Source organism: Anneissia japonica, unplaced genomic scaffold, assembly GCF_011630105.1.
Source record: "Anneissia japonica isolate Jap-2015-1 unplaced genomic scaffold, ASM1163010v1 scaffold287743_len2803612_cov181, whole genome shotgun sequence".
Taxonomy (NCBI): Eukaryota; Metazoa; Echinodermata; class Crinoidea; order Comatulida; family Comatulidae; genus Anneissia; species Anneissia japonica.
In genome coordinates, this window is record NW_022733259.1 from 1951210 (window position 1) to 1978238 (window position 27029).

At 32.4% G+C, this 27029-nt stretch overlaps 1 protein-coding gene across 4 annotated transcripts in view; it reads right to left on the reverse strand.

Moving 5' to 3' along the window:
* Positions 1-27029, reverse strand: part of LOC117115980 (calpain-9-like) — a 36894-nt gene that overhangs the window by 2256 nt on the left and 7609 nt on the right. The window contains exons 3-21 of one of the 4 annotated variants that reach the window (XM_033259900.1): positions 23888-23957; positions 17052-17304; positions 16389-16641; positions 16046-16143; positions 15526-15603; positions 14775-14929; positions 13999-14201; positions 12707-12924; positions 12164-12206; positions 10759-10767; positions 9844-9864; positions 7732-7815; positions 6840-6897; positions 4354-4365; positions 2909-2970; positions 2587-2655; positions 2147-2225; positions 1771-1887; positions 1010-1065 (exon numbers count right to left, since the gene is read on the reverse strand). In XM_033259900.1, the coding sequence (XP_033115791.1) occupies positions 1010-1065; positions 1771-1887; positions 2147-2225; positions 2587-2655; positions 2909-2970; positions 4354-4365; positions 6840-6897; positions 7732-7815; positions 9844-9864; positions 10759-10767; positions 12164-12206; positions 12707-12924; positions 13999-14201; positions 14775-14929; positions 15526-15603; positions 16046-16143; positions 16389-16641; positions 17052-17304; positions 23888-23957 (1938 nt within the window). The remainder of the gene's footprint in view (positions 1-1009; positions 1066-1770; positions 1888-2146; positions 2226-2586; positions 2656-2908; positions 2971-4353; positions 4366-6839; positions 6898-7731; positions 7816-9843; positions 9865-10758; positions 10768-12163; positions 12207-12706; positions 12925-13998; positions 14202-14774; positions 14930-15525; positions 15604-16045; positions 16144-16388; positions 16642-17051; positions 17305-23887; positions 23958-27029) is intronic. The other 3 variants (XM_033259902.1, XM_033259901.1, XM_033259903.1) reach the window with 3 other exon arrangements.

Sequence of the window (27029 nt, forward strand, 5' to 3'; positions counted from 1 at the left end):
TGAGTTTATATTACATTTTGGTAGATCACATTATAAGCTTTAATTTGGTCTTTGAATGGCATCCCTAGGATAAATAGATCCAGAGATGTTAGCATTTAAAATTTAGGTGTATGAGAACCAGGTTTTGTGAAAATCGGCCCCAAAGATAAACTAACCTGTACAAATAATAGGACTAGAATTACAGAATATGCGAAGAGAACACTGTTTTAGTAATAAAATTCACTTAAAAAGTACACTATCATTAAATATAAGTATCAAGTTATTCAAAAACATTAAAATCAAAATTTTGTAAAAATGTTGCCTTTGACCTATTTTGGTGAATATCTCAATATGATTTCACCAACGATGCATCTCATTTTGTGGTGAGACCTCACATATTTTTATATTGTATTTTATTTTTATGACCTCAGAATTTTATATGCATGATGCTTTTATATTGCATTTCACAATTAGACAACATTTTTAACAAATTACACAGGCTTGATAGTATACTAAGTGCTTTTCCAAATGAAAATTTTTACTGGTAAATTTGTCCATAGAGAGCCAGCTAAGCATGCGCAACGTGAGGTATAGCCACTTTGAAGTGGAGTTCAATGGCTTCAAAAAACAATACATGATCATAACCTAGGCCTGGTCTGGAATGATGTTCGTTTATTGAAAGAAGGTGAGCCTAGGCTACCTACAGTAGGTCTAATAAGTGCTTTTTTTCATTCTACCAACATACAATATTTACTAGTTGGTCAGTTATTTTTACTGGTAAAATTGACGGCTAAAACGGCTTCGGGAGAACACAGATACTGTAGACTTGAAAATGTGGCATATTTTAATATTGTATTTTAACATCACTTTATGAACAAATGTAAATCTGAAAATGTGCTATATAAATAAATAATATTAATGAAATCTTGCAATCTGTCAATGATAATTGTAATCAATAATGTGGTCAATAATTTTTCAATTATATTGTTTAAAAAATAATTTTAATAAATAAAATTGATGAATAACTTACCTCATCTAACTTGAAGGATGACTCTTTGCCATTCTGTGAGTGATTATTGAATGTTTCTACAAACATAAAAAAAATATATTGTTAGCATTTTCTTTGAAGCAGTTAATGCAGCGGTTGAGATACATGCTGTCAACCTTGAGGTCAAAGGTTCAAACCTTCGCTGTGAATAATCGCTTATGGCATTGAGCAGGGCATGTTATTTGCTGTTGTATTTGTCTTTCCACCTGGGAGTGAGTATCTTGTAGGTACAAATATTTACCGCTGCAATATTATAAAATGTTCAAATTGTTCCAATAACCAGGGAAATAATATAAGCACATGAAGGTCTTCACAATATGCGCATTACAATTCTACCAATATTATTATTAAGTAGCAAAATATATTGATATAATAATAGTAATAATTATTATTACAGAGCATTTATATGGCACTCTACAAAGAACACAGCAAAGTTTGTTTGACACTTAATGAGTAATAATAAAGTATAATGAAAATGATTATAAATAATTTGAAATAAATTGATTTGAAAGACAATATAATACATACTCCAAGTATCGAAATGCACGCCATTGTGTCGGGATTCAATACTTAGACATTAATTATGTCATCATCAGAATAATTAATTCCTGATGATGACATAATTAATGTCGAAATATTGAATCCCGACACGATGGCGTACATTTCGATACTTGGAGTATGTATTATACTATCTTATCTGAGATTAATCAGTGGACCTTTCGGTTTTTGTTTTGAAAGCTTACCAAACATATTCTTCAGTTTGATGGTGCACTGAATGAAGTCGTCAAAGTCAATGGTGCCTTCCTTACCCCCGTACCTCAATACCAATGCACTAAATGTCTTTGCACTCAGAGTGTAACCTAAGGTGAGCAAATAAAAGTATGAATACAAGTAACTGGGGAAATCAGGACACGTGCAGGGTGGGGGTTTTAGAAGACAGGGCACTGCAGCGTAGATGATGAAAGCCACAAAATCATAATCTGTACAAAAATTTGGTAAAAATGTAGAAAAACAATTTTCTACATATTGATCTTCACAATAAAAGTATGACTTTATTTTTCCTTTTGCAATAAAATTAGATAAAGTTTTATACCAATGAATACCAAATACATTTCTTACCAACACTACGAAGAGCCATACGCAACTCATAGGCGTTAAAAGTTCCACTGTTGTCACGGTCAAATTTCTTGAAGACACCCTATAGAAAGAGATAATGAAAGCAGTTTGTAATGCACATACAGAGATTAACATAGGCTGGCTAAATGAGCATACGAAATAACAATATTAATTAATAAAATAAAAAATAAAATAAATGCTGGGAACATAATTACGGGAAATTAAAAAGTATGAGGGCAGTGTTTGTAGACTCAATTTAGAAGGTGGGCTCTATAATTATGGTTGTAGATGGTGACAGGTAAACTATTTAGTTGCAGATTGATCAAGGATGCGACAAGCTGACTCATACAATTGTAGGTAGATGCTTGTCATTGTAGCTGGACTATTAAATAATTTTAGTTATATCTGGAAGTGCAGTATTATACTTAAAGGAGGTTGATTACCTTCCAGCGTGTGATATCTCTCCACAAAGTCTTGAATTCATTAAATCCCAGCTTTCCTGAACGATCAAGCTATACAATCAGGTCAAGGGTTATCCAAAATAATTATAATCACAAACAAATCAGAAATCTATATATTGTAAAAACACTTAACAATATAACTATTTTCAAAATAATAACAGTGTAATTAATATTTAAAATTTTATTAATATCATTATCATTACCAGAGAGGTTATCAGTTTTATTTTCGCTGACTGCTTGGAATTCAAGCAAAAACACATGATAGTTTTTTCAATTAATTAATTTTTTAATTAGAAAAGGATACATCGTTAAGTGCAACCATACTCTTGCAGGACTCGAGGGTGAATCCTGAGGACCCGTGAAGTTCTATAAATAAAAATCAGAGATTAGTTATGATGGAACACAATTGAAGACTATACAGTATATTTATTTTGAGTGAAGTTTCCTTGAATATTAAAAATAAAATCAGTAAATAAAAAAAAAATGCTTTTACACAGTTAATTAGTATCTGTTGATACATTGATTAATTGATAATGATGATGATGCATGATGATAACGATGATCATGATGCTGATTATGTTGACAATAATAATGCTGATGGTGTTGATGATAACTATTAACAATAACACTGTCAAAGAAAAGGAATGTTGACGAAGATGTTGATGATCATGATGATGATGACAATGATAATTAAACAATGACATGATGATAATTATAAAAATAACAATAAAAAGTTAACACTGATAAAAAGAACTGACATATCGACATATAAATTTAATTAATCAGAAAATCAAGTAAAAGAATAACACATTCAGATTCAATGAAACCAGTGAACAATCCCAAATACACTACAAGTTTGATATATTATTTGGATTGAACATTAGACTTAATACAATAGAGTGCAGTTGAAGAAATATAACAAAATTATGTTGTAATCTACTTCCTAAACTCCTTAAAAAATACAACAATTAATATTCCATAGATTTAAATGTCTCAATAGAAAGTACTGAAAAAGAATGTACAGTGATTTGTGTGTTAACAAAACATGGGGGAGGGGGAAGGAGAACAGTTTGGAAAAGAAATTCTTTACACAAGAAAAAAGAACAACAGTCAAACTCAGTGAACTATTTAGAAATAAAATCACTAATGAATGCTAAGAACTCATAAGTCAAAATATGCGATGAATTGTACAGGTTTTCAAAGAAATGCTCTCACGATGATAACTGTTCTTTTTGGTGGTAGGAAAACCTGTCACCATGATCTGGAATCATCATACTTCTAAAATATATATATGCGTATGGCTTTGGCTATGGATATAAATTATTCTAGCTACTAGCTCTATAATATAATTACGGAATTCTTGTACCAAACTAAAAGTAGCAAGTTTTAATATGGTTCTAAAAAAATACCAAAACATGAATGTTGCAGAATGTTATAAAACTTCATTAGAAATTCTAACTAATTATTTCACTAGAAATTTCTGTTGGTAGGCAAAAAAAAAATTAAAAGGTATTAAATCTATAAACATTAATTAAAATGAATTCACACCAAGCCACACATGCAATACGGATTAGAACATTATAGAAATAAAATTTTTAAAAGCAATACACAATTTAAAGAGACAAGTTTAAATACACAGGCTACCAACAAAAAGGAAAAACAGAAAATAAGGGCTCGCAGAAAAACACTCAAGCGCACACACAATTACAAGCTGGTTAATGCAGATAATTAACACGATGCAATTCTCACCATTCCTGATATCTGATGTACAGCATGCAATATAGAAGTTGTGTGTTACAAAATAAAGCAGAACACGAGTTAATCATATAAGGCAGCTTATATATATATTATTTAAAGCCCCATTCCCGGCAAAATTTCACTAAAAACTGACCTTTTTTCAGAAAATATTCATTTGCATTACTCCAATTATTATAAATCATGGGAAAATATTGGCATGAATTTTAGTTTTATGCAAAAGAATAAAAAAAATTAGAAATACAGACTATTTCTCATAAAATATTACCATTTTCTGGACGAATTCATCGTTACTAGGCAAATTCAGAGGTTGTAGATCGCATCCACTGGAATACTCTCGCTTTTATGTATACTTTATACAGTCAATAAAGTGCGCCCTCTCTAGAGATTAGTTTTTGTACTTCGTATCTCGCACAATGCGGTCGTTCGATTAAAGCTGAGATATGTTTGTTTAAGTGTCAAAATCTCAGTCAGAATCAGTTTTTTAACAAATTTGAAATAATTCCTATGAATTTTATATTTCACAAGTGTCAATACTAGCAACGGAAAATATCATGTCGGCCGTTTTTATGTGTGATAACAGAACCTAAATTGAGGTAAGGCTAGGCCTAGCCTAGCAGCGCTGGATAGGCTAATGTTTTCGGCGCCTATGATATTTCTTCTCCCGACCTATCGCAAAATCAAATTTCAGTCTTATTTTACATTTTTTTCATTCTTAGGAATGTCTAAATTCAGTTAAACTAGCAATTCCGTATTATATTTATAAATCTCTATAACATTATACAAAAATTAGATTTTTCTTAAAAAACTGAAATTTTGCCGGGAATGGGGCTTTAACTATCTAAACAACCATTACTGTTATGTTGTTAAAACTTTCGTTACAATGAAATAATGAAATGTTAAACTTTCAATGCAGTGGCATATCTAGTGTGTGTGTAGTGGAGGAGGGAGGAATGTAATGACAATATCTATGGTATACACACCCCCCTCCTCTCACCTAATAAAGTTTGCTGTCAGTCTACCTCATTGAAAATGTTTGAAGCAAAAAATCACACTCAATTAGAAAAAATTCACCTCATATCACCCTATTTTGCGAGCTCACTTAATCATCAAGGCCCCCTTCACATTCCCTTACCCATCAGTGTGCCCCCTCCCCCAAATTCAAGACTCCTAGATATGCCACTGTTTCAATGAACTATTGTAATATTTACCATGCTCAGAATACCAGGCTCTGTTTACACTATCAATTTTTATGTGAAAAACGTGTGCTTTGCCCATATATGGGCAAGATGTGATATCATCATGCTCATATATGGCAAATCACATTATATTTTTACATAAAATTTGATAGAGCTTTTTACTAATCTACTTAATATATAATATATACTGTAGTAGTTGACCAATAGCAGGCAAGTTTGCAATAGTATAATAATGAAAAATGTTACATACAATACAACAGCACATATTTAAATCATACTTGATTCATAATAAGCAATTACTATAACTGTGTATAGTACACTATGGGGAAAATTATTAATATTTTTTTCCTAGTGTACGATGTATTATTGTATACTAATTGCTTTATAACTTGTAATGCTATTTTGATAGACATTCGTCAAAAAAATAAACATTTCTTAAAGCCTTTGAGAGAATACAGTAATCACTTTTGGTTAGTATAGACAGGTAAAATGGTGTGATGATTTCATATCTAGGCTAGGCTACAACCTAGGTGGGCCTAGCCTAGACATCAGCGGCCTCCTGCCTAGGCCTATCTATATCTAATTTCGTTCCTTGAGTCTTAAAAATAGGTCTATAATATTCCTATTAGGCCTAAATGCAGTCTTTTGCACACAAACCTAAAAGATCAAGCCAAGTGTGCACTATATGAAAAAATGTTGCACTGTGGGGGATAGGCAAATAACATTGGGAGTGTTAAGTGTCAAATAACATCACCATGCAGTGATGATGTCATGATTAACATATAATTTTCAATAGTGATATCAAAATGTTAAAAAAATATTATTTACTATTTTGAAATCTGCCAACTCTTGAATGTAAAAAAAAATTAACTTATTTTGTAAAAAACTGTGCATGAGTAACTTACGACCGAAAAATTCTGAATTTTCTTTATGCCAGAAACAACTAAATGTATTTTGAAATTGGGTGAATATAATTTTTGGTTTTCATATAAATTCTATAATTCTATAAAATATAAAACTCCGAAGCAGTGAACATAAGTGCAAGAATTTTCTTGAGCATGTGATGCAAGTGCCAGATATGGTTATTGCAAAATGAATATAAATACTGTAATTTTATATTCTATTTTACGCAACAAAATCTGTCTAGTAGGAAACAAATAATTATTAATGGTTACAAATGTTATGTTGTGTTGACAGGAGTTATATCAGTAAAATCATTTAATATCAACCCTTGAAATCTTTTTAAACAAAAATATAACATCAGAAAATCAAGCCACTAACCTTTCCTGAGTGCAGCATTCAAAATTTCTTGAAGTTCCCATGAATCAACTTCCATGTCCTATGCAAAAAAAAAGTTTAAAATATCTTTATATTGTTTTATTCAAATTCACATTAATAAGATTTGTTCAGACAAGATTTTTTTTATAACTTGTTTTGCGAACTTATTTTTTTAATTTTAAGGATTGTCAGATGAGGGCTGGAAAAAATAAAAATACAATTTTCTTATTTAGCAAATTAGTTTTGCCAAAAAACATCCAGATGGAGGAGAAAATAAAAATAATTTTATTTATTACAAGTCTCCTGATGAAGTCCACTGTGTGGACGAAAGCTAGAGAATAAATTTTGTATTTTTAGTCTCAAAAGTGCTGCTGTCATTTATTCTATATTGTTCTGTAACAGACTAATGTGGCTACAGTTTTTATTCATCATGAATTTTATTGGAGAATGTAAAAAGTGTAGTGGGATGGTTAAATGCTTTAAATTGATACACATCTGATTTTGGAGATTTTAAGGCAGCGGCAGGCGTAATAAAAATAAAGAAAAACTTTTATTTTTCTTCTGGTTCTGGTAGCAGGTTTGCTGAACAAGGTATAAAAAAAGTCGTCTTTAGTGGTCGTATTCATTTTTAACAAAAAATGCTTAAACATCTGTTTGGCTCACATATAAAGAATAGTTTAAAAACACCATAAAAATAATCGTAAAAATCATAATTCAGTATTTTTTAATGTCAAATGTAATTTAATACCAAGGACAATAAAAATAACAATTATTAACAATAATAGCAAAATAATGAATATTATAAGAATAAGCATTCACAGTTTTATGAAGTTTTTACAATATTTCAAGAGTTTAGAAATGCATTTTGTTATGCTTCATTTCTTTCTGTACTTACATCACCAGTAAGCTTCTGAAAGAATTCACGGAACTTCTCCTCTTGAGCACCGAAAGCGGCTTGCTGCTCGGGGGTCAAAGTTGGCTAAAAGTGCAAACAAGTACATAGTATAAATGTCTTGTATTTATAAATACAATTGGTATTTAAAAAAACAACTTACAATAATTGTGTGTGCTGCAGTATTAAGGAAATCTGTACATAATGAATTTCAAAGTGAATTTAATTGTAATCATTAAAAATGTGCTTATCCTTAGCATTCCATAATATCTTTAGCCAGAATAATATATTTTAAAAGTATAAACATTGCTTGTATAACAACTTACCATCACAACTGATAATATGAAAATGATTCACAGTTTGATAGAAAATGCTTGTTGAGACTATTATTATATTGAATACATAAATTCAAAACAATTTAAATAAATTTAAATGCATGTATCAAGAACCTATTAGTTTCCATGAACCATAGATTTATTATTGTAATATTTGTTTCAGGTTTATTTACTATTATATATATATTTAATAACATGCTGTATTTTCCCTATAAAGAGGAATGAATCATGCTACAGGCTATCAAGCTATTAACAGTTTTATATCTTGTTTTTTATAGGTCACATCTCCATCTACACCAAGAAAATTAGGTCATTATAGTATTCCCCCGTGAATATTTTCCCCAATAAATATGTCCTCCGGTTACTTTATGTACATAGTATGATAACCTAAATTTGTCTTACTGGTTGTGATTGATTAATAAAGCATTATTTGTATTCTCGTGTGATTTTGAGTATATAGTGTAATTTTAATAAATGTTCCAGTTTTATGGGATATACTAAAATTAGTATTTTTAATATCGAAAGATATAAGTAGATACAGTATAATAGTCCAATATTTTATATTCTTGGTGCAATTTTGAGTATATAGTATTAATAAATGTCCCAGTTCTATGGGATATACTACTATTTATATATTTTAATATAGAAAGGTAAGTAGATACAGTATAATGGCACCAATACTAATGATGAATAAAGTATATATAAACTATATAATATATATATAAAGTATTATCTATTATCTGTATTATCCTTCCTTTCTTTTATTTATTTTTTTTTTGGAAAAAAAATCAGTATTTATTGAAACAATTATGTTTTGGAAAGCTCCCTGACAGCTAATAAAGGACCCTATATCACTTTTGAGAAATCCAGTATATCATAGAATTGAAATAAATGAAAAGAAAACATGTAAATATTCTATCCCTTAACTATTTACCCCTCCCCAATCTAATGACTGTAGTCCCATCAAATTTTGATAATCTTCATATTTCCATATTATATTTTTTCACTGAAGATAACAAACATTTTGGAATTAAAGAACAGTTCTTTACCCCATGGAAAGAAGACAGCTTTGAATTTTGATAATTAGGCAAGACTCCATTTTTACCTTGTTTATCAAACTTTACAGCAGTTTAAAAAGTTTGTCAGATACATTTATGCGGAGGAGACAATAATAGAAATATGTTGTTGAGAAATTTAAAAAAAAAAAAGGGTGTGTAATAGAGCAATTTTAGGTCCTTGCTTAATGTTTTTCTTAAATTTTCAATTTCTGTAGTGGTCTGTGAGCCACAAGCAAAGAGTCCAAACTAAAAACCACTTGGTTGGTGATGGGTTCGAGAAATAAGGTATAAAAGTCTCACCTTAGCAAACTCATAGTGCATTATTTCTTTGTTTAGCATCTTAAAATTCTAATCTATTTACATAGTTATTTATAAGAGACAGTATCAAACATTTCAGCCTATTGTGATGCATAAGAACGTAAAATTTGTAATAATCAAACTAGTGCTCATCTTATATTATATACACAAATAAAACCATATTAATGGAAACAAAATAAACTGATACCATTTGCATAGTATGGCAACTCATTCAAATGAACAAAACTGAATAAAATTAAAAATAAACAGAAAATGTAAAAATTCTATTATTAATCTCTAAAAATGATAAAATAATTACGTCTCAGGCTACTTGCTTTAATTAATAATAAAAATAATTAATTAGTAAATTAGCAACATGCATGAATGATGTTTTAAAAATAATCTACAATAGAAGCTGTTGTTACCCTCTGGGTCGTGTCAGTTGGCTGGAAAGAAGATGTGACATACATGATGTTACAGGGAATGTTTGTAACATTTCAAGCAACTTTAGTTAAGCAGGGTATGAAGAAGCCTTGCTCTCACTTGAATACCTATGCAGTGCAACCAACATTTCAAAAACTGTGATACCTTAAGGCTGTGGTTTCAAAAATTAAAGTTTGTAACTCACCGCATTCTCGGTACTCTATGCAGGTGATGTAATGACATTCACCTTAATTTTGCTAAACTCCTACATACACACACCACTGATAACTACTTAAATCCAACACAATGTAAGTCAAACTGATACATACTATATGTTTAACATGCAAAATGCAAAATATCATGTGATATGTATTCAAACTAAAATGTTAGTTACTGTATATGAAGCTTATTATTCTTATTTAGAAAATGATTTCAATATTTCAATCACAGATAATATTCAAAACAGTAAGGGTGACCTTTCTCTAACTAAAACACAAAATATGTTTTCATATTGATAGCATGCATTTTTTCTTCAATTTACTGTTATATACTATATGAATATATTGAGTATCATACATTTACATGTAGGATCCAGGCAGAAACGTAATAGTTGATTTATAAAACACTACAAACACTATATTTAATTAAAAATAATTTTTTTTTACAGTTCTAAAGTATTATCATCATGCAACAGGAATGATTTTATGGAAACATTTATACATTATAGGCATCAACAAAAAATTATAAAAATTATTGGGAGGATATCATTTGATAATTGTGTTTAACCTGTCTCTTATACACATTGCTGCATGAAACCAACCGCTATCACTTGTCTTAATAGCAGGCAATGTTAGTTAACATTTGTTATAATAATGTTATGCATATCATTTAATCTGGAAATTTTGAAGAAATTTTACCTGCTTAGCCTGTTGATTATAGAAGATGATGAAATAAAAAGAACATAAAACAATGTAATAACATGAAACTAACACTAAAATAATATTATTGATGAAGGTAATAATGAGCAAAAAACACACTAAATGGTGTTAAAAAGTTTTTATTTTCTATAAAATAAAACGTATGCAGGGACACACATATGTGCAGGTTTTTCAATAAATTGGATCTTAAAAATAGGATAATTGCCATAAAAATACTGATGTAATGACAAAATAAAAAAAGGTTATATCAAATGATTTACAATATTTAAAAAAATTAATTAAATCATATGTGAGCTATCGTGACAAATTGAGACTTACACAAGAAATGAAAAATGAGTTATTGATATACTGAGATAGATGATATATAGGCTTTATGTTGGTCTTTAAATCAAGTTCGGAGTACAACCGGAGTAAAATCATTTTTAAATTCTGAAGTCTGAAAACACACTTTAGAGAAAATCGCCACTAAAGATAAACAACTGATAAATTTTTTGTTTGTTTTCCTTTCAATTCTGTAAAAGATCTCCTCAAAATGTGCCACAAAACACTTTTAACTAAATGTAAATCTCACTCAGAACATTTTTTATTGTGAAATTAAACTTATCATGAACATTGAAACCTAATATTTGTCAATTTATCATTTCATATATACTGTATTTTCTTGAATATCTGAAAGTGACCTGGCGTAGAACAAGACTCATTTGTGGCAGAGCCAAGCCAAAGGAGGGATAAGTATCACAGGCAGTTTTCCAATAAATGCACAAACGTGAAATCAGTCATTTTTTCTGATTTTTTTTTAATCTCTAAAACATGCATGCAGGGACTTATCCCTCCTTTGGCTTGGCTCTGCCACATTTTGTCATGACACCTCACATATTTCAAAATTAATAAACTGTAAAATAGCACCTTTATGTAATTACCAGCAATAACTTAATAAATTGCAGATGAGTATACTTGTATTGTACAAACTCATACACACTATAAATTTTAAAGACAATATGTGTGATTTGCCCATAAATGGGCATCATGCCATATCAAAGCCATACATGGGTAGGAAGATGCCATGTCATACTCTAACAGGCAAATAACAGATATTGAGCAGCAGGCAAAAAATCTCTATATCTACAACTATATGTTGAAATATCAAGTATCAAAATTGCATTCATCTAAATATAAAGCAACTAAAATAATAAAGATTTTCACAAACAAATAATTAATTTAAATAATTAAAATACTTTTATCTATACTGATAAATGCTTGCAGTACACCACATAAACTGTTCTTTTTTTATAGATTTACCTTTATTTCTCACGACAGCTGGCAAAACAGTGTTATAAGAAATGTATTATTACAAGTTAAAATGAAAGTCTAAATGTGAACCTACCTCTTTGGGAAGTTCAACAACACCTGTTTCTTCATCATGTTCTCTATAACAGGAAAGATGCTTTATTAAAAAAAATGGAAGCATGTACTACTGTGAATGTTACCATAGGCTCACCGAAGTGTTTGACCTAAAATGGGTACTCACTGCGTCTATGGAGAACTGAACGTGACACCGGATCATTTTAATGATAATCGTTTCAGACTGCCATTGACAATCGGCAGATGGCGACGCATGGTATAGCGGAAACAGAGAATGGAGTTAGATTCGGCGTACGATGCAGAGAGTGCCCGGCTTAAGGCAAAATGAAATCTCCGTAAATAGAGATTCCAAGCCATCGTGATTATTTTGAACAAAAATTGTTCATCTTCGGGAATGACATGTTTATCAATCAAATATAAGCAAGCAATGATTTTCTCCCTTTGCCCAAGTATCATGACATCAGCTGCCAAAAGGGGCAAGAAAATTAATATAAAATTAAAATGCAAAATTAAAATCTAAGAGAATATTAAAAAGAAATTACAACAATAAATTATAATTACTCACTTTGCCTGTGACTTTTTCAAACTGTAGATCCTCAAAACAAAGTCGCCTTCCTCATTTGCGTTGAATGTTGATGGAATGATGCAGTATTCACCTTTCGGGAGTGTGAAACGTCCGCAGATCTCTCTCGTGTTGATGAAGGTGTTTGAACGTGCTTTTGACGCATTATACAAAAAGTACTCCTTTGGCAAAGTTGACAATTTCTTATCTTTGTTCTTTAACTGAAATTGGGAGGATATCATTTGATAATTGTGTTTAACACGTTGACTGCCAGACCTTGTTTTTAAGTTCCTTTACCGTGTGCCAGAACAAGTATACAGTACATGTACAAACATACTTTTTTGAAATTCTATCTAGTCACATATCATCAAAATGGTGTGTCTAATAAATTGGCGGGAAAATATAAGGGTAAGGGTAAATTTGTCGCCAGCACTGGGACAGTACGTTTTATTGCCTCTGCCAAGTGTGAATTTTCTTGGCTGCTTTTTGCATGGGTTGGTATATGTTCAGAGGGCGTCCCCCACTTGTGCAATCGATTGTTCTGCTGGCAACATAACACAACGAACATACATCCTTTATTTGTACGTTATCGTGTAGTTGTATATTCCCGAACTATTAGCCGTTAAGTCTGCGGGTGGCGCCAGCGGGGGAGGGGGGCAGCAGGGTCTTAAGCCCCTCCACCGGACAGGTCAAGGCCCCCGATTGGACAGAGCTCGTCGGGCAGTTGGATTAAAAAATATATAAAAATAGGCCCACGCCAAGCCAACACATGTCTGTCACAATCAGAGAGTGTCATTTCTGGCCATCCAGAGGTTCCTATTCTTAAAAAAATCTAATTTGGGAGGGGGAACACCCTCTCAAACCCTTCCCCAAGCTCAGGCCAACCAGCTCAAGTCCCCCTGTCGGACAGCTCAGCCCCCACCCCACCAGAAAATATATCCTAGAGCCGCCACTGGTTCTACAATGTGTAACAACGAAGTAATAAACGCTAAAATGAGAACGCAACACCACGACGCGCATGTAACAGATTGTTTTTAATGGCTATCTGTTCAGAATGTCACCGACAATCAGCAGACGGTGTTGAGTTGCGTCGTATAATGCTCATAAGGAGCAGAGTTTGATTCGTCACACGACCGTCGTACAACCGTCATGTGATGAATTGTGTGCCCGGTTTAAGTCTATGTAAAGCATTTTTGTGTATGTTTATCTGACAGTATTGCCACTTTGAAGAGTGATTAAGTTCACTGTTTGGCATATCCTTGACCCTAGTGCCTAAAGCTGAACAAGACTGGTACCTCGTAGATGGAAAAGCCAATGGTTAGGTTATCGATGCCCATTCTCTTCTGCTTGCGGCGATTTTTCTGCATTAGGCTAACGATAAATGTTGATCCTCCTTCTAACTTGACTGTGCCAGGTTCTTCGTCTTCGTCATCCTCATCATCACTTCCATCCTCCTCTTCCAAACTCAGCCGGACTTGTGGATTGATCCAGAAAGTGTCTTTGGAGAGGAAGATTAATACCAAGATCGAATAACAATAAAAAATAATTACATATTACAAAATTTTTTTAGAAAAACGTACGTCCCCATTGGGATTTTCACCCAAGACTTTCCGATTACTCGTATCCTACTTAAATTATTATGTTTTTACTAATAATTCCACATTTGATGCACATGTACAGACCCATTCCAAGTTATACTGCAAGAAGGGTACTGCTATACGTAGGGAAGCTAGGGAAATCTAATCTTTACATCTAGCCCTAACCAAACCAGGTCTAACCTAGCGATCACAATGATTGCAACGCTGCATGCGCGTATTTTAATAACCCACTGAAAGTTTGTGTCTGTTCGTGATTACGAAAAATCAATTTTTCTCGGTTTGTGCGCTACGGCCAATTAGTGTAATTAGCTAATTAGTGTAGTTGCACTCTTAAAAATTAGGTGAAAATGTAAAGTCTAATGTACATAATCAAAATGTCAAAGAAAAAAAAAATTGAAAAAATATGATTTTTGAAGTTTGTGTCTTCGATGTGTCGGTGACGATTTGACGAAATAAAAAATTAAAATAAAAACCTGGGAAGTTCCTGCATCCTCCTGCAGTGCAGTTCTTCTGCCAACGTCCGTGAGTTGCATTCACATCGTAACGTTTCTTGCTTTTTACGTCTCCTGGTGGAAGGTTACAGATGTCTAGTCGCATGAATTCCCGAGTGAAGTCACGGAATTCCATCCTAAAGAAAAAATTAACGAAAAGTAATTATTGTCTGTCATACAATCAGGGTTGCCGAGTGGTTTTGAGGAACAAAAACCATTACAGCCTTGTGGAATTTGCACTTACTAAATACTTATCTGGGCGTGGATCCAGATTTTTGAAATGAAGAGGCACCAATTCATATAAAGCCTAGACGTAACATAACTATACAGATAAATAAGTATCTAAATAATGGCATGATTTGTGTTTAGCTTATGCTGTAGGGAAATATTGTAACATTTAGTATTTGTATGCTGTTCTGTATCTTTTTCCACTTAATACCTTAGCTGGGGTGGATCCAGATTTTTTAAATGAGGAGGAACAAAATTTATATAGGCCAAGATGTAATATAACTATTCAGATAAATAAGTATCCAAATAATGGCATGATTCGTATTTAGTTTATACTGTTAGGAAATATTGTAACATTTAGTATTTGTATGCCGTTCTGTACTGTTTTCGTTCGGCAGTGGCAAAACTGGGAGCCCTGTCACCTCCTAAAATAGACAACACTGAGAAAGCTAAACTAGGATGGAATTTTAATGTAGATTTATTTTAAATAAAATATAATCTTTACCAAAATTCGCCATCATCTTCTGTTTCAAGGCCAAGACTTTTCTTTTCGCTTGCAGACACCATGGACCATTCTCTGGACCTATTGAAGGAAAGAGATAAGTAGAATAAATGTTTTAATCATTTAAAATTTGAAAAATGCAAAATACAAAAGTTCATGGGCTGTAAATACCAAGGATAACCCACAGAAGTCTAAAGAAAACTTGTTGTTGACACCAGTTGTGTCCTTCTGGTGGTGATTGTGCAGTACAATACAATCCCCTACTATTTTTTCAAAGAGTGTACTGTGTTCTTTAACATGCACATAGGCTGCATTGGAAATTTCTTATCCGAAAGATTTTCAAGCTGAAAAACAAGACGAACAGCAATGGAATTGAAATGTTGATCAAGAGAACTCTACGGTTCAGGACGCACCAATAAGCAGCTCTCATTAAAGGAATTAGATCCATAAATAACCAGCACAATACATTATTATTATTATTATTCTTTCTTTTATAATTTTAAAGAGGAATGTGCTGACTTACTCATCACTCCAAGGGCCATTCCATTCAGATTGTCCCCACGGATTACGAACCCTCACCAGACGAACATCTCCCTCTCCTCTGTGTGTTTTAAGTTTAACCTGAAAAAAAAAAACAACCAGATAAACACACAATTCTTTGTTATAACTTTGTATTACGAAGCTCTGATATTGAAAATAAAAAATACAAGATACATATTGCACTTCAAGAAAAGGAACTGTTTGGTACACTATGATAACTATAAATAATGATAACCTAAATACTATACGTATAAAATTAAAATATTATGTAAAAAAAAAAAATTAACTGGTGTTCTGACCAAATATCACTGAATGAATAATATCACCTTAGTTACAGCCGTAATTGTATAAGCATGGCCACAAATCAAGCCATTTGCCTGCTTGGCTTCAGTCTGTCCAGGCACAGCCTCAATGGAACATCCCATTTGTGAGCTTCGTTTGAAGGCAGACATCATCGTCTTGAACAGCTTTTTAGGAGTCTTCTCACGGAGATCAATTGCTTCTGCAACACCACCAGTGAAGTCAGCCATTGCCTCAACGACGTTGCCACCCTTCAATGCTTCATAAGAACCATTGAGTCTAAACGGAAATCAAGAAGAAAAAGTTTTGATGTTTGTTTTCAAGCCTCAAAGTCAAAAGCAGGGGATTAATGTGATAAATTACATGAATAATTAATGGATAAATCAATTCATAAACATTTAAACATCATATTTAATGTACAGTATGTGAGTAGTACATTACAACATTACGTGCCTATATATGGTCATGATGTGATGTCGTTATGACAATATTTAGATATCTCACATGTTTTTGTCAAATACAATTTGATAGTCTGGTGAAGGCTTAAGAATATTTGATTAGTTTACCTTTTTTTTCAACTACCACCTTGGTTTCTTTTAAAGCTCATTAAGTTGTATAACAAATTTCATTACATTTAAAACTTAATGCTACTGACTCAGGTATAGTACTGTACTGTAGGCCCTACTTACTTAGCATAAGCTTTTTCCATAAGTGCACTCCAGAACTCATTTTTCTCCTTAGAATGGACAAACACAAGCTCTCCATTGTAGGTTGGTAGACGATCATCAACAACAATGTCAACCCAATCACCATACTGCCAAAACTGGAAGTGAAAGATCCCGGCATAATCCTTGCTGAAAGATTGATCTGGGGGACAGACCCGATGATGGAGATTCTGGTTGAGGGAGAGCGATGCCACTGCAGCCAGGAACCAACAATCACCTGAAATAATAATTATTATTTATTAATAATAACTCAAGAGTAAATTGTGAAAATAAATCTGATAATCACCTGTTTGCCCCAAAGGCAAGGGTATTAAAAATAAATCTGATGCAAAGATGGCGATGAAATTACTCAGTATGAGTTAACGGTAAGTTAAACTGCAACTGAGTATAAGGCCAAATAAAATAAAAAATTTGTTTCTTGTAACATTTGTAAAGAGAGATAATTTTTTGGCTGTTTTTCCCCTACAGGTAACACTAATATGGCGAACACTGGCCAAACCAGAGACACAAGAAAATTACTGCTACTGTATTTGTAATAATCCAGTGTGAAGGATTCAATGTTGTGGGCTGGGGCAGGGGGAGGTGGGGGGGGGGAGGGAATGAGAATTTAATTCTTTTATTACATGGAATTATACAAGACCAAATATTAGTTTATAAGCAATGCTAGAGATGTAATATTAGCAAAATCAGGGTTCAAATTTCCCAACAGCAACGACAGCAACTGCTATAGAAAGGACCTTTCACTGCTGTGTTCTAAATCCCAGGGTCGACAGCAAACTTTTTGCCGTTGAGTCACCTGACCCAGCAATGGATTATACACTTGCATGGCCTATTCTTAAAACAATTTAGGAAGGTTGTTACTGTAGAAGAATAAATTGCTCTAGTAAAGCCGTACTGTAGCCCACAGCAACTATTTGCTGATGGAGCATTTTGAGAATTATCCTCAAAATAAAATGGTAATCCGTTGTCTTCAATTTAATTGAAGATATTTGATGAAAACCATGTAACACTGTACAGTGCATAGCGCTTGCACAAAAATAGAAGAAAAGGAAAGGCAAGTAATTAATAATTGGTCTTTCGAAAATATAACTTGATGAATGTTAATTGAATAGTGATATGGACTCAAATGGAAGTATTGGAACGAAGCCAGATGTGTCATCATTGAGTAATTGGAAAGTGTGTAAGCCTATACTGTACGTCAGCTTTATGAACCACGGTCCCGAAGTTGATTCAAAAAGAATGAGCTATAGAATAACATATACCTACTTGGTGAATGTTAAAGCTCTGTCAGTGCCTATATATGGATATGATGTGATGTCATCATGCCCATATTTAGGCATGTCACATGATTTTGGCAAATGAAATTTTACGTCTGGACAAGGCTTTACCCCAACATTATTCCTTGCCCAAAGCTATTGGTATATTATTATTATTATTATTTATTTCATTTCCAATCTGCACTTTACTATGCTGCGCATTAGGAAAATAAGTACTATTATAATCCTAGTTAAACCCATTTGCAACTGTGCTTTATGCTGTTCGCAAAAAAGAATGTAATGAAAATTAATCAATATTGTAAACTACTGTATATTTCCATTTGCACATACATTAGATCACTTATCATATGAAAATTTCCTACAATGCTTTTTATCTGTCTAACTGATTTATGAGCACCAGGTTGCTAAATTGTATACTTCCATTTTACCTGAAGGGAAACATTCAAGGGTTTGTTCAAGTAGTAGACTATGATAGTAAATTGTGTTTCTTATATACAGTACTCCACAAAATCAGGTCATGCTTTTTTTCTGAGGTTAATTTGATTTCATTGGCTTGCTGTGACCTATCATGAATGGTATGTTTACTATAGGCACAGTTTGTATTGACAGCGTGACTTCACGCCCACCTAGTCAATGTTAAATTCCAACTTATTGTTACACCTAAGAAAAAAATCTATAGTACATACATTTATACTTAAGTTTGATTAGTTCGTATTCATGCATTTCTTTCAGTAACTTGTGTGTGGTCTGTTCATATATAAACATGAAAAATATGGGGTTGGTTTGGATCTCTTTTCTCCATTAATTTTTGTGGTACAGTATATTTAACAAACATCAAACACAACTGGAAGTTATTGTATTTAATGTTAAAACATTACATGTTATCATTATCAATTTCTTTTAAACACTTCTGCTATGAAATTGTTTAATTAAAATTGTTATTTAATATTACTATTAAAAATGTTATTATTCCAAATAAAATACTTGTAGTATACTGTACTGGTCTATTACATCATATCATTTAATTTATATATTAATTATTGGCAATAACTTTGTTTAATATACAGTAGTTATTATCTATGTATATGATTTGTTGTATGAGATTTTTTGAAACAGACCTATATTTTACAATAAATTGTGAAGGATAGTGTCTTCATAATTAAATAAAATTGTCAAATATAATATTACTTATGAACAACTATCATTTTCTCTGCAACAATAATTCTAAATGCTCCATAATTAGCTCAATTTGCAGCCGACAGACATCGATAAATATTTAATTTATTATGGAAATGTAAGAAATTCGAACTGTCCGAATGTAGACCAATGAGGAATTCTGATCTAGCAAGCCTGGAGTAGGAATCAGGAGTACGGACCTTCCTCCTTTGAATGTCTGGAGAAGACAGAGGCCACTGATGAATGGCATTAGGTTCCAGGGATCATCTTACTTATTTTGTTTTTGTTACAAATATATTCATAGACATGGCATAGCAGTCTAATGAGGTATTGAGGGGTAATTTATATTGCTATTTAAATGAACATAAATTAAATACTGAATGATGCAAAAATAACTTGATACTTAAAATAATATATGAAATGCTGATTTTGATATGGTCATCTGTACGATATTTTATAACCTGACCCTACAGGGAATGCAGTTTCTATTAACGTTATCTTTAATATTTGGAGTGTTACAAGCGTGCTGTTGTATACATTTCAATATTTTAAAGTTTTCATGTTTGGGGGGGGGGGCACAATGGCAAAGGTTCCTATTAAAGTTAGAGAAACTACTGTAAAAAAAGCTTTCATGACAATAATTTTGCACCTACTCATCTGAAAAACATATGAGCAAATTCATGGTCTATTTCCTTTGGTAATAAAGGACAATTCATTAAAAATGTTTTCCTTTTTCCAGACTCCGGATTTTAACACCCACTGGAAATAACTACAGACACAAATGCTAAAGAAAACAACCAAGGCCTCCAATTGTTGTCTCAAATAAACTCTGGCGTTAATTTGTTCCCTGGTTCAACAGGGTACTGTGTATTATAGCCCTTGAAAAGTAGCCCTAACTAAACATTGGTTTTTGTATTCGTGTTTCTGTTTGTACATTTGAAGCAGGTATTTAAACTCAAATAAACTTTCCACTTACTGGTTTAAGTAAACATACAGTAGAAAGAAAACTAAGCTAATTCAATTGAGTATTGTAAAGTTATTACCAAGGAAAAAAAAACAAATATATAGTCAGTAGGTTATCAGAAAATGACTATAGAAGGAAAATGGAAAATTTAAGGGTCTATGGCATGATGATGATCAGGAAATATACTGTATTACCATTAGTTTGTCATCTTTTTTTTTTCTCAGATAGCAAAACATAAGAAAATAAACACTATTTGCTATATAATTCAACAGCAATAATCTGGACGCAGGGTTCCCGGAACGCCGCCCTCAGCGGCGAGTGCAAAGCACAACTCAGGCTCAAAAGTATCTTCGCTAATTGAATTAATCACCGTAATTTAGCTTACACTTATGAATTTAGGGAGCACTTAAAATGTGAAATGAACTTTATTCATTCATTAGGCCTAATATTATTATAGTTTCATATTGCTGTACTATATACTCCAACATCACTGGCGCATGGTAACAACCAACTGACTGCAGACCATTTCCGGTCACACATTACTCTCCATAACACAGCACCCCCTAGTTCCGTCACCTCTGGGTCTAATATCATAATTTTATATAGTAAATTAAGTTTTGTTAAATATTTTTATTAAACATCTTTATATAACATTTTTTCTGCAATAGCATCAAAGATTATTATTCATGAGACAAGAGACATTCCTTTCCCTTAATAATTACCCTTTCCCAACCTAGACCCTCCCCTTCTTAACAGTACAGATAAACATCTGAGGTAATTTAGTATGGAAAAACACCGTTAGCTCAAGGATAGATCATTCCACTTTTTTAGAGGGATGTTTTCTCAATGTAGACATAAGGATCATCATGCTGACTTGATAATAATGTAGGTATTTTGCACCGCCAAGATATAATGAACTCCAATATAAATTGTTAACACCATACAAGTGTACGACTACATTTTTTTAACCACTATTCGTTTATATCATAATAGATAATAGATAATATTATAGACCTCATAAAATAGGATAATACTTTACATTTTTATGTTCTATAGATATGCAAATGATCTTGGAAAAAATTATTATTACTGTGAAAACCACAAGTGTTGTTGAATACAGAGTATCAAAGACTACAATATACTGTAGTCTCACACTGTATTATATTCCATACTTTGAGGAACAGACCGGAAGTTAATATTTTAAAGTTAATGAATCATTTCTGGTTTACAACAATGGTTTAGATACAGTACTGTATCAAAAGAAATTCTAGGGAGAATCTCAATTTAAGCGAGACTTTTTTATACCTTGTTTGCGAACTTATTTCTTTAAAACCGTCAGAGGAGGACGGGGGAAAAAAAATTAGTTTTCTTATTTAGAAAATTGTTTTGTCAAAAACATCAGGACAGAGGAGAAAATAAAAATAAAATTGAATGTAAACAGTGCAGTAAATGGCATGGTTAAATACTTAAAATTATTATATTTGGGAAGAAATATATCTTATTTTGGAGAATGCAAGGCAGCGACGGGCATAATAACAATAATGAAAATTAAATTTCTTTTATTTTTAGTTGTGGCGGGTGTGCTAATTGGCCAAAAGTAATTTTTTTTTTTTTTTTAATTATTTTTACTCAGAATCATCAATTGGCAGGCTGCGGGTTCGCTAAACAAGGTATTAAAAAGGTTTCGTCTTAGGGTCAAAGTTGTTTTGGAGAAAAATGAGACGCTCTGTTACAACATGCTGACCTTTCCTTAACCCAGAACCTGGGTACAGTAGTTTACAGTAAATATCCGTAAATTGAAAAATTTGTAAACTAGATCAGGTGTCGGTTTCCAATACCTAGCTATCGCCTGCCAGTGAGCACTGATAGCCTGATGGCGGCCAGGCCCAGTACGAACCGACAGTGCAGCAGCGTGGTCTATCGCGCTAGAACCTTCGATAAAACCAAGATATTTCAATCGCTGGCATTTTTCCACTTAACAAAATGTTATTTTAACTCTTATTCAAACATCTGTATGTTTTATGCACCTTTTTATCGTGTTATTTCTAGTTGTTATATCGCTGAAATGTATTGTTTGCTTGCATTTCGCTATCATATCTAGCATTCACGATGTCAAAAGGTTGGTGACTCCAACTCTTGTTCGTCATCGTAAACATGTGCGCTCAATCTGATGACACTTGCGTTGGTAGCTCGTTGTTCTGGTTAGGTTTATTACATTAATATAGTGATTATTAAACCAGAAATGGAAGAAAAGATGGAACTATTAATAACTAAATACAACAAACTTGATTTTATCAAGAAAAATATACATTATCACTCTGTAAAATATGCGCAATCGGACTTTTTTAAGGTAATTAAGTGATCGGTGATGACATCATCAGGGGCAAAGACGCCTTACTGTAATTCCAATCTTTGAAAAACTATTTCTATTTAAACGGAGGTGGCATTTCTTCAGCATTGCAGATTTTTCCTGGCCAGCATTTTAGAAGTTTTTGTCCTTGAATTGTGATACTGATAGTAAGCTTCCTTGGATTCAGCAAACATCTTTAATACCCCCTTTTTTTTTTTATAAGAATCAGTAAAATTTTGCTCTGGCTCAGTGTTCTTACTTTTTTTTGGATTCAAAATGTTCTTATATTGTTCTTAATTTTACACACTTTTCAACCATACAAAAAGTCTTATTGTTTAGCAGTATATTACTGCGCTGTATTATAGAGGGTATTGCATTGCCACACCTGCTACAAATAAAGTACAAACAAAGATTTGTTGGTTTTCTATTCCAAAAAATAAAAACCTGACATTATAATACCTCAACCTCAATTTTTTTCTTATTTTGTTCTTAATTTTAAGCATTTTCAGCCTCACTGTTCTTATAAAATGTATTCTTATAAAAAAAAAGTGTAGATGTATAGCAAGCACGTACAGTACACAGATACATTGAATATTCATAAGTTTCTCAAAAGGACTGAATCAACAAAATTTTCAACATGCAAATTTCCACTTCCCCTTTCTCTTTAAGGAAAAAGCACTGTCTATATGAAGGTTTTGAGAGTTGCTTTTAAAGCTAGGCTTTGGACGAAAAAAATTTTGTTATGTTGTACCTACCTTTTCCCCAGTTAATAAATATTCAAAAATCTGTATCTCATTATTAACCCACTTCCAAGTTTTTCTTCAAATACTGTATGATTTTTGATCAGTTCTACAACATATCATAAAAAAACTTCCATCGGAGCCTAGCTTTAAGTGAATTTGAGAAGAGAATCAAAATAACGGATCCTGAAAACTGTCTGAGCTTTATCCCTGACCCCGTCTCTAAAATCGTGGATTCTTGATATACTACAATTAAGTGTTACATGTAGAACATGCTGCAAATATGTACTTACCAAGCATACCCTGCTCAATATCAAATCGACTCGCTCCTCCTACAAAGAAGGCTGGATTATCAACGATCTCCTGTAAAATGAAAATGAACACATTGTTCACAGTAAATAAATAAAAAATACATACACAGTTACCTATAAAATACTAAATATTTAATTGTTGCTTTTCAGCCTACAACAATTATTTATCTTTTATCATGCTGTGAATTCTAAAGTAAAGAGTCTCAACACATTTTACTGTCATAATTAATATTACAATATTAATTTTTTATAAACGTGTGTTAGTGTTACTGTATATAAAATCAGTCCGTGTTTGTGTATAAATAAATGTACTGTACAAACGTTGGATGGATACTGTAGATTACATCCATTCATCAATCTACCTTGCCATATGTTCTTCCATTCATTCATATACACTTCATCTATCCATGTACAATACCTTATATACTTTCATTCATATACATTTCATCCATCCATGTATCTTATATACTTTTATTCATATATATTTCATCCATCCATGTACCTTACATACAGTACTTTCATGCATATACACTTCATCTACCCATGTACCTAATACTTTCATTCATATACATCTCATTCATCCATGTACCATATATACTTTCATTCATATACATTTCATCCATGTACCTTATATATTTTCATTCATATATATTTCATCCATCCATTTACCTTTTTATATACTTTCATTCACATACATTTAATCCATCTAGGTACTGTATATACTTTCCTTCATATACATTTCATCCATCCATGTACCTTACATACGTTAATTCATATATATTTAGTCCATCCATGTCCCTTTATACTTTCATTCATATACATTTCATCCATCCATGTACCTTATACTGTATATGTTAATTCATATATATTTCATCCATCCATATACCTTATACTTTTCGTTCATATACATTTCATCTACCTTACGCACTTCTGTCAAACATACTGAATGCATCAATCAATCTTTGACAGTATATACTTTCATTTACACATTTGACGCATCCATCAATCTATCTACCTTTGGTATGAACTTTAATTAATTCATATTTGATCCCTTACATCCATCGATTCATCTGTATACCTTGTAAACTTTAATTTTTAACAAATATTCCATCTGTTCATCCATCTACCTTATGTAAGTTTCATTCATCCTTTTTTAACCTCCATTGAACACACTAATTTACACTTTTTAAAAATTAATTTGTTTTATTTTTTTTTCTCTGATTGAACAGTGTCACTCACCAGCGGAGGATTTTTTTGCCGAGGACATGAATTGGGACGCAAGACCTATAGTCAAAAGGGCAGGACTAATGGTCCGAGGAAGCGGGTTGGGTGATCAATTTAATGAGGAGTTCCAAGTACGCCTCTTGGAAGTTTTGAAGTTTTAGCTATTTTAATCTTGTCTCTATAATGTTTTCAAACATAATAAGAGATTGGCTACTGCTAGGGGGTGAAGCATCCCATTCACCATCCAATATATGCACCACTGACAAATCAAATGGTGAAAATTCATTAAATATAAAGCATGATTTTTAGCGTAAAGTAAAAAAAATCATTGCATCTACAAAAAGAATTTGAACACCTGACCGAAAGACTGGAAGGAACACCAATGATGTCACTTGTAGGAGCGCTTTGGCACAGCTGTTGCAGTTTTGCTTCTCAACCATTAGGTCGGCCTTCGCTGTGCACTTCGCTTGTGTCCTTGGGCAAGGCACTTTAACTACTACGGTAGTCTCTCTCCACCTACTGTAGGAGTACAAGTGGGTACCTTGTAGGTTCAAACACAAAATACGTTATCTACAACAGTATGGAATTCTCCCGAGGAGCTGAGTATGTGTTCCATATGTGTTGATCTGTTCTGACCAGGGGTAATACTGTAATAATATGAAACGCTTTGATACCATGAAGCGCCATATAAGTCCAACATATTGTTATTACTTATGCCTAAATCAGACAAAATTTAGTCGCATGATAATTATTAATCAATTTTGTAATTTATTCTGTAATTCCAGTACAAGGTCTTGTTAAATTGGATTACTATTGCATGCAAAATGCAATTAGTGACAAATGTTATTTAATTATACTGGTACAAAAAAATAATAAATTAGTCAGATTCCAAATTGTTTGTAGAATTAATGATACGGTTTAGATACTCTGTGTACTAGAAAGGTACAGAAATGGTTTCCTCCATTAAGAAGAGTGAATTTTTAGCTGTGACTCCTTTTATTGCACAGATATAGCACATTGGAAAAAGACATAAAAACAAAATATACTAGTAGTGTATGGCCTCTAGATAATAGAGTAAATATTCATTGTTTTCAACACATACTACAACTGTCAAGCATTTTGACTGCAATTCAACTGCACATTAATTTTAAATATGCTGGTCAGAGGCCTACAGTACAGAAAACTAAGGTCTTGCCCATCGTCAGACCATGCGTAATGATAGACGGCCGTGTACATCAGTAATTGCAAATAAATATTTGATGTACAGTATAATGGAAACACCACCTTCGCACTACCTCCACAGGGACGGACATAACTGATACAAATTTAACATGACGTGCATTAATTAATTGAACAATCAATGAAGCAAAAACCAAATAAAATTTAAAACTTAATCTTGCCAAGAAAATTAAACTGTTGAAAAATATACTGTATTAATTAATGGAGAATATTACATTTTCAGAGGTTCTAAGCTTGATTACATTTGAGTTCCTTGCATTAATGACCGAAGAATTTAAATAATTGAATTATAAATAGATCTTGTATCTTGTAAGTTTATGTGTTTTTGGAGTTCATCTTTTATACCTTATCAAAGATTTACTAGACATCATATATTTTAAATATGTACAGTATTATTGACGACTATATATTTTTATGTACAACATGTCTCTAGATAATCCAGGCATTTCATCCAGGGTCCAGGGAGAATTTTGCAGTTGCCTCAGTATTCTAAATTTTGACAGAAAAGGAAAAAACACCCCTTAATTTCATGGGCACAGATCGTGGGGGATGGGGGAACACATCTCCCCCCCAATACTTTTAAGGGGGGACATGTCCCCCACTTCATGATTGCAATGTAATTTCATAAGTAAAGATGATGCTGTTGAATGTTGAATGTCGT